This window comes from Heterocephalus glaber, unplaced genomic scaffold (assembly GCF_053883595.1).
Source record: "Heterocephalus glaber isolate CG9 unplaced genomic scaffold, H.glaber_assembly_v1.0 deba00000122, whole genome shotgun sequence".
NCBI classification, from domain to species: domain Eukaryota; kingdom Metazoa; phylum Chordata; class Mammalia; order Rodentia; family Bathyergidae; genus Heterocephalus; species Heterocephalus glaber.
Window position 1 is genome coordinate 75,421,714 of NW_028258138.1, and position 8,586 is coordinate 75,430,299.

General features: G+C 43.7%; 1 protein-coding gene across 2 annotated transcripts in view; it reads right to left on the reverse strand.

Moving 5' to 3' along the window:
- Muc13 (mucin 13, cell surface associated) overlaps positions 1-5,680 on the reverse strand; it is a 31,184-nt gene extending 25,504 nt beyond the window's left edge. For both annotated transcript variants that reach the window (XM_087209618.1, XM_013073878.3), the window contains exons 1-2: positions 5,568-5,680; positions 1,163-1,597 (exon numbers count right to left, since the gene is read on the reverse strand). In XM_087209618.1, the coding sequence (XP_087065744.1) occupies positions 1,163-1,597; positions 5,568-5,619 (487 nt within the window). In that variant the 5' untranslated portion in view covers positions 5,620-5,680. The remainder of the gene's footprint in view (positions 1-1,162; positions 1,598-5,567) is intronic.
- Between the last annotated feature and the right edge of the window lie 2,906 nt (positions 5,681-8,586).

An 8,586-nucleotide genomic window follows, 5' to 3' on the forward strand; every position in this document is an offset into this window, starting at 1 on the left:
ACAGAGACAGTCACTGCCCTCACTAAGCCTCAGCTTTGGCCTCTGAGAATATCATGGTTTATCTAGACAGTTTAACTTGGGAGTTTTAGGATTCTCCTAGGCCAGGGGTAGGTAAACTGTGGCTCATGAACCATACCTGACTTATTTCCTGTTTTTCTTCCAGTAGTGGGGATCAAACTCAGGACCTTGCGCTTGCCAGGTAGGTGCAGTGCCACTGAGCTACATACTGGCCCAATTCCTTTTTTTTTTTGGTACCGGGGATCGAACTCGGATCCTTGTGCTTGCAAGGCAGGCGCCGGAACCACTGAGCTAAATCCCCGGCCCCCACTTCCTATTTTTTTTTTTTTTGGTATCGGGGATCAAACTCGGATCCTTGTGCTTGCAAGGCAGGCAGTGAAACCACTGAGCTAAATCTCCAGCCCCCCCCCCTTCCTATTTTTGTAAATAAGTTTCCTGGAACACATCCACACTCATTTATGTGTTAACTATGGCTCCCTTGGGGTTAAAATGGTAGAATGGAGCTTTTGCAGCAGAGGCTATATGGCTACAGTAACTAATATATTTACTATTTGGCCTTTATTGATCAAGTCTGCAGACTCCTATTCTAGACTGCACCTTGGGAAATGCGGGAGGTGGCTTCTTTTTCAATAACTTCAGCTTAAGGTCAATGATCATCTCTTAGTACCCTCAAAACACCTGTCCTTTGGACAATGGTCCTGGTCATCCTCAGACTGTTTGAACACTGCTGTTGTTTGGCTTATCCCTTTGGCTCAGATTCCCTGGGTTGGGTCAATTTCCAAATTGAGACAAGACACTATCTTAACCTCAAGGTAGAATTGATTTCTTCCTTAGGTTCACGAGGGAGCTGGACCATGTGGCCAAAGAGGCACAGCTTATTTTAGGAGCTGGTCTTCTCAGAGGAGCTGGAACTTTAGTAAAAGAAGAACAGAATAGCACCAAGGTAATCTTGTAAGGTTTTTTTTTTTTTTTTTGGCTAGGGTTCTTACTAGTCTTTGTGATTCCAATTTTAAGTCCACAGTTCATATCCAAAGAAACCTAGGATCTCTTGATACCCATTTCCTTTCCCCACCAGAATGCACTCACCTACCATGCGCCACAAGGTTACCACCTTCACTGAGGAGTCTTGGGGAATCACTCTTACCTATGATTTCAAAATTTGTGTTGCTGGTAGTCGGTGAAGAAATGATGTTGTTGGAAGTTGGTTCTTGGGAAAGTTCCAAAGTAGAGCTCCCTGAGGAACCACCTTGCATAGTGGAGGGCATTTGGATGTTATTTTGTCCTGGAGAAGTAGTGGTTTCTACACTGCTTATAAGTGTAATATGTGTAGGGGAACTAGATACGTAATTTTGGGTGGACATCACTCTTTGGGAAGAAGATGTAGTCACTATGGTGGTAGTAGATGTAGGGAATGTAGTTGAAGCTGTGGAGGGATCAGGCGTGGAGGTAGCTGAAGATATGGGGGAATCTGTGGTGAGACTAGTTGTGGGGGGATCAGACACGAAGGTAGTTGGAGCTGTGAGAGTACCAGATGTGTAGGTAGAAGAGATAGTGTTTGCTAGAGTAAAAATTTCAGTGGCTGAAAATAAATAAAAAGGCAAGAGTTACACTGTTTTGGTTGCAGGAACAAAGATACCTTGTTTTCATAAGAGTACACTGAATCAACAATGGCAGTTATTGTTGCTTAATATGAATACATTCAGCTTATTCTTTTCACATATATATCACAAGTTCAAGCCCAGGCTGGGCAATTTAGCGACACCCTGTCTCAAAATTTTTTTTTAAGAAAGGGCTGGGAATGTAGCTTAGGTCGAAGGCCCTGGGTTCGATCTCCAGTACCATAAGGGCAAAAAAGGAAAGAAATACAAAGCATAAAACTAAAATTAAACAGACAAAACTAGAAAATGTTATTGAAACCTACAGCCACGTAACTGTCAATCTGGTTTTGTATTCCTGGCAGTTCTCAGGGAAAACAACTGAAAATTCCACAAGGTGGCGCTCTTATTACAGGAAGTGGATTGCTTTTGTCTTTCTATGCTAAAGTAACTGCCCCAATTTTCCATCATGGGATTTTTTCTTTTGATAGCTGGAGGAAAAAGGTAGAAGGAGTAATTTAAAGAATGATTAAATAAAAATATTTGATTAAGTACTTATTAAACTTCTCCCAATTTTTTTCTGGTATATTTATCCATTAACAATTCTAGATAGACGGACTTTTAAAGAATAATGTAAACAAATGATCTTTATCGTAAGAACTACAGTGGTCATCAAAGTTGCATTTTCACAGCCGTAGAAACCTTTAGGCACAAAGAACAAAACTCTTCATGAGCCAGCGTGCCACTTCTGAGAGCCCTTAATTTTCTCTAAGATTTCTGATAGATTATACAAATTATTAAAATAAAAAGAGGAAGCAATTCTTAAACCTTAGGTACAGAGGGCTTCTGAAGATGCTACCTAATCCCTCCACGGGTCTGTGAGTCCCTTCAGCACGGAGCCTGGCTTTTCACTCTGAACGGCACTTGACAGTCATTTGAAATGGTAAGGAGACAAGCAATCGCTCTTTGAGGGGCAGGAAAGTAGAAGCTGGTGGCTGTTCTCATGGCTCTTCTTGGGTATAAGTGCTCACCCTCTGCCCACCAGGATCTGGGATGCAGACACGGGCATCCACACAGGAGACCGCTGGGGACCTGCCTGGAGCCAAAGCTGGGACTGGGCAGCACCACTGTTGGCCAAAGCTTGGTGGCTGGGGAGTGGTACAAAGGTCATTTGTGTAATGAGAGAACCAAAAGGTCCCAGAGGAGCAAATGAAGATAAGCAGAGATTCAGATGAACAGAAGGTGAAGTCACCTCCGTGATGTCCTCTGTCTCCGGAACAGCAGGGAGAGCGGTGGGCTGACCCAGCCACGAGAACTCTGGACAAGCAAAGGGTTTGGCAGCCTATGCAGGAAGATAGCCCTGGCCCTTCCAGACCTTGAATTTCATGCTTTGGAAACGTGTGTGGTCTGCTGACGCCAAGTGACAACACGTTTCTGGAGATAATGCATGACACTCGTGTGGATGCCTTACCATATTTTCTTCAGATCTTTGGGATTATGAGGAGGTTTGGATTTGGTGGTTTATTTAATTTGGTTTTAAATTTCTGTTTGCTAGGGAGATTGATTCAGGGACATTCAGTTTTAAGAAAGGACGCACACGCCAAGATGATATCTATTCCTTGCTGTGAATAGCTACAGTAGGTTATTTTTTTAAAAACCCACTGAAACAGGGGTGTTGTGTGTGTGTGTGTGTGTGTGTGTGTGTGTATTTTCTGATGTTGTACAGATTTCACAGAGGGCAGTTTATATCTGATATCCTGGACTTACATTACCTAGTAAAAATACCCAAGAGAAAATAATCTATTTGCTTTGATCTATATTTAACAGAAATATATTAAGGCATCAGCATAATAAAAATGGCTTTAATCTTTTCTTTTTTGTGGTACTAGTAGCTGAACCCAAGGCCTTCACCTTGAGCAATATTTGCAGCCTTTAAAAAAAATTTTTTTTTTGGTACCAGGGTTCAAATTCGAGTCCCCACGCTTGTGAGGCAGGCAGTGGAACCACTGAGCTAAATCCCCAGCTCCCTTTTTCTTTTTCTTTTTTTTCATTCCTGGGATTGAACTCAGGTCCTTGTGCTTGCTCAGCAGGTGGCAAAACCACTGAGCTAAATCCCTGGCTCTCCAGCCCCTTTTTTAAATTTTTTGAGTCAGGGTCTCATGAAGTCACTAAATTGCCCAGGATGGGTTTGAACTTGCGATCTTACTTCAACCTCCCATGGTGTTGAGACTACAGGCAGGCACCCCATGGCCTTTAATCTTTTGAATTCCTTAGATCTTAGAGCTTTTAACCACAATAGTCGCACAATGTCCACAAGGTTACAAACTATAGGCTTAAATGGAGAAAATATGCTGGAGAATATGCCAGAATCACTGTTCTATACAGGGAACATGTGTACAGGAACATCTTTAAATAGCTGCTCTATTCAAAGCTAGCTGAACATCATAATAAAAAGCACTTCTTTCAGATCTTCAGATATTAAGAGTTAGGTGTTGGTTCTCAAAAGTACTATTAGATGCTGTAGAACAAAGCAGCATTAATCACTCAGAGAAAACAAAAACCACCTGGTAAGTTTGACCTTTTGGACTTCAAATGTCATTTACACATTTTGTCATTTTTCCAGTAAGTACCTATGAAGGGGTGATTTCAGTCAAAAGTGCCATGCAAGCAAACACTGATGCACATGTGTGTGTATGTTAAGGTGTACAAGATCCACTTTTTGCCCTTGGCTGCTAAGATTCTGAGAGGGAACTCATGTTTGGAATAGTAATTCCTTCCACACAAATCTTTAATTCCATGGGAAAGAAACCTTTTTTCACCTAAAAACATAACTTCATAGCAAGCAAACTGTCGTCAGTAATCCATCTGGGAGAGGGGGCCAGGATAGGCCAGGTGGTAGGAGGGCAGGTCAGATGTTCTCATTTTATTTCAGATACATCTCTATTGTCTGAAGGTTCTGCATTACTTATATAATGTTTTTAAACAAGGAAGAGTAAAAGCAAAAGTTTAAAAACTAGATACAAGAGCCAGAGTGAGCACTTGTTGGGTCCCTATGATGAGCCTGACAGTGCCCCTGCAAGTCACGTTTGTCTCACCCTTCAGTCACTCTTCAGTGTAGGGACACCCCCAGTGCACCTGACTCACTGACCCCTGATCCCCTGATTTCTAGCATCTCCTCGTCCTCACTGCCGTTCCTCTTAACTTACATTTCATGGAAGCCAAGGCGTCTCAATAGCAACTCCTGAAAGTCACAGACGCCCCTTCAATTCTTACTGGGACCTGAAGGCTTGTCTGTGACATCTCTCCAGCATTGGCAGGAAGGTCTGACAGTTTTCCCCAACCTCCTTGCTATGAGCACCTCGAAACTGGCTCTTAACTAAGTCCTGATGTCTGTCACCCCTTCTAGTTCTCTCAAATGCTTCAATTTTTCTTCAACTTTCTGCCTTGTTAAATACACCATTCATTTCTGCAAGTGGCTTCTATATCACAATTTATTAGCCCTCTCCTTGGACACGCTGATGGCCTCCTCACTTCCTAGAACCTGACAGCCCTTTCCAACTCAGAAGAGGATATGCGTCTGAAGTCTACCCAACACTGTAATTATTCCCTGAAGTCTGGTGTCCTCAAATTCAAGGACATTGGCTGGCTCTCCAAGCATATCACAGGACAATCCAGAATGCTACAGTACGGTTCGGGGTCCTTGAGCCTACTGAATCATTCTTACCTGGCCTTAGACACCCCTCTTGTTTGCTGAACCCCAAAGTCTTAGTTCATACACCCCTTCTCCACTGCTATATCTTCCCTGTCAGACAGAGGTGGACAGGAAACATCTGCACAATGGCCCACATGAGAGAACCACTGGTAGCTGTAAGGATTGGTAGCTATGAGCCTACTAATTTCATCTCAGAGACAACAAACAGGATTAGAAGAAGCAAAGTGAAAAATGTTTCTTACCCAAGTTTACAAAAAGGAGAAGAAGAAGAGGAAGAGGCACAAAGGCTTTCATTTTTGCTGCTCTTGCTTGGTAATCCAAGGAGGAAATGATTCCCCTCCCTCCCTCTTTTGAATTTTAACTCCCTTTCAGGGACAAAGTCCAGCCATTAACTGTGACGTCAAACTAGCCAAAGGCAATTAGTAGTTAGGATCTGGTCAGATATCGCAGAGCTCTTCCTAGCTTTGGAGATATAAGGGATACACCAGGCCTCCCGTATTCAAAGTCCAAAACAACTTAGGATATTCTAAAATCAGTTTCAAAATCCTTGCAAGGTTGGTTGTGGGCAAATTTGGTGAATCTCTTATGTACCAAGCATCCTAGTACCTTTTTGGAGGTCACTGTTCTTTTACACACCTGATAATATAGTCTATGATCTGCCCACCCCTGTTTAAATACAAATACAAAGCATCCAGTTTCCTCCAGCTGAAGTTGAGAAGCAGTTCCATTTCCCCACACTGTTGCTTGACTTTTTTTTTTTTGTACCGGAGATCGAACTTGGGACCTTGCGCTTTTGAGGCAGGCGCCAGGACCACTGAGCTAAATCCCCAGCCCTGTTGCTTGACTTTTATCATCTTTTACTGTGGGCCATCACCTGGGCCTCTCTGAGCAACTTTATAACTCCAAGCTTCTGTGGCCTCCACTTTTCTCTACCTGGTCAGAGCATTAAACTGAGTTTTGCTGAAGGCCTGCCGGAGACAGGCGGAAGAGGAGGAAACAGTGCAGCGAAGGGAAAGATCCATGCCAGATCTGAGTGCTGCACCCCTGGCTGCTCAGGGCCAGACACCTGCCGACCCCATCTCCTCACTCACTCCTGTGTTCCTCAGCCCCCAGTGCTCCCTGTATTTCAGGAACCAGCTTCATCACTTGGAATAGAGTGTTCTTAATCCACTAGACTCTCCTCAAGAAGCAGCCCCAGCTGGGGAACAAAAGACAACACCTTGTGAATTTCATTCATTTCATCCTGAGTTTTAACTTTGGCTTTAGTAAAAATAAACAAAATTATATCATTGCCCAGAAGGTTAGTTCTCTATTGTTCCTAAAAGTTTCAGGCAAAAATAGGATTGGAATGTGTTCTTGCATAGTGGAGAGGCCCATTGAAACATTTTTACAATTTTAAATTCCCTCATGTTGTATCTGTTATCTTCAGTTTACATAGCTCCTGGTAACAGGATTTAAACAAAGGGCTGTTTTTATTCTTTTCTTTGTAAACTAAATTTATTGAGATATAAACTATCCAATTAAATTGTACAAGTCAATCAACAGTGAATTTTAATCAATGAATATACATGTAAAATCACCATTACAACTAAGACACATTTCTTTCACACTAAAGAGTTTCCTCTTGACCCTTTGGCTTATCAAATATATTATTCCTTTCTGCAAATGGCTCAGACCTCAACTTGGTAGCCATCACCTCTCAGACACACAATGACTTTCTTTTTATTTTATATTAGTATATATTTGTAATACATAATAATTATACTTGTTTTGGGGAATTGATTATATATATTGAGAAGTATCTATTAATTTCATTTGCCCAGTTTTTGATTGAGTCATTTGTTTTGGGGGGTTCTAATTTTTTTGAGTTCTCTATATATTTAATTTTAATTTTTATTTAATTTTATTTTTGGTACTGGGGATGGAACTCAAGACCTTGTGCTTGCAAGGCAGGTGGTAGAACCACTGAGCTAAATCCTGGCCCTCTCTATATATTTTAGATTATAGGTCAGTAACTCCTGGGTCATGGCCATACAGCAAGAGATGAGTAGGGGTAAGCAAGCAAAACTTCCTCTGTATACACAGCCACTCTCTATCATTTACATTACCACCTGAACTCCGTTTCATTAGCATGTCATTAGATTCTCACAGGAATGCAAGACTTACTGTGAGCTGTGCATGTAAGAGATCTAGGTTGTACACTCCTTATGAGAAGCTAATGCCTGATGATCTGAGGTGGGGCTGGAGCAGTGATGCTAGCACTGGGTAGCAGCTGCAAATACAGATTAACATGAGCAGAGAGGGTTCACTGCACAGAGACCACAGTAAATCAACTGCTTGTAAACTCATATCAAAACCCTGTCTCGTGGAAGATGCCAAATCACCCCGCTGCAGACAGACAGGTCTGTGCACGCCCTACCGAGGTCCCAGGTCATGCAGAACATGCCCAATCAGCCCGCTGCAGACAGGCAGGTCTGCCCATGCCCTACCAAGGTCCCAAGTCGCAGGGAACACACCAAATCAACCCGCTGCAGACAGGCAGGTCTGTGCACTCCCTACCGAGGTCCTGAGTCATGCAGAAGATGCTGAATCACCCCACTGCAGACAGGCAGCCACCTGGTTCCACACTACAAAGACACAGAGGACACCAGACCACCAGACCAAGGTACTGAGTCCCGCTGCTCCTGGCCCAGAGGTAGGGGCTTCTGAGCCACCATCCCACTGCTCCTGGTCCAGAGGAAGGGGCTTCCTGGTCACCATCCCTTCCGCTGATCCCAGCCCAGAGGAAAGGGCTTTTGGGTCACCTTCTGTCCCGCCACTCCTGGCACAGAGGAAGGGGCTTCCGGGCCACCATCCCTCCCACTGCTAACAGCCCAGAGATAGGGGCTTCTGAGCTGCCATCCCACTGCTCCTGGTCCAGAGGAAGGGGCTTCACGGCCACCATCCCTCCCACTGCTCCCAGCCCACAGGAAAGAGCTTTCGGGCCACCATCCCTACCGCTGCTCCCGGCCCCTGTCCCACCTCTCCCAGCTCAGAGGAGGTAATCCATGCAGGTGTTAACAGCCCCCCGCCCCAGTCGGAATGAGAAAACATGTAAATAAGTCTCAAAACCAGACTTCCAGATCACCTACAGCAACCCCAAAGGGAAATGAGATGGAACACTCTGATACTCAACCACCTGGACCCACTGAACTGGCAACAAAAGGGGATCTGGAAAAAATGAAATCAGAAATAATTTCTCAGATAACAGGAGAAATTGTG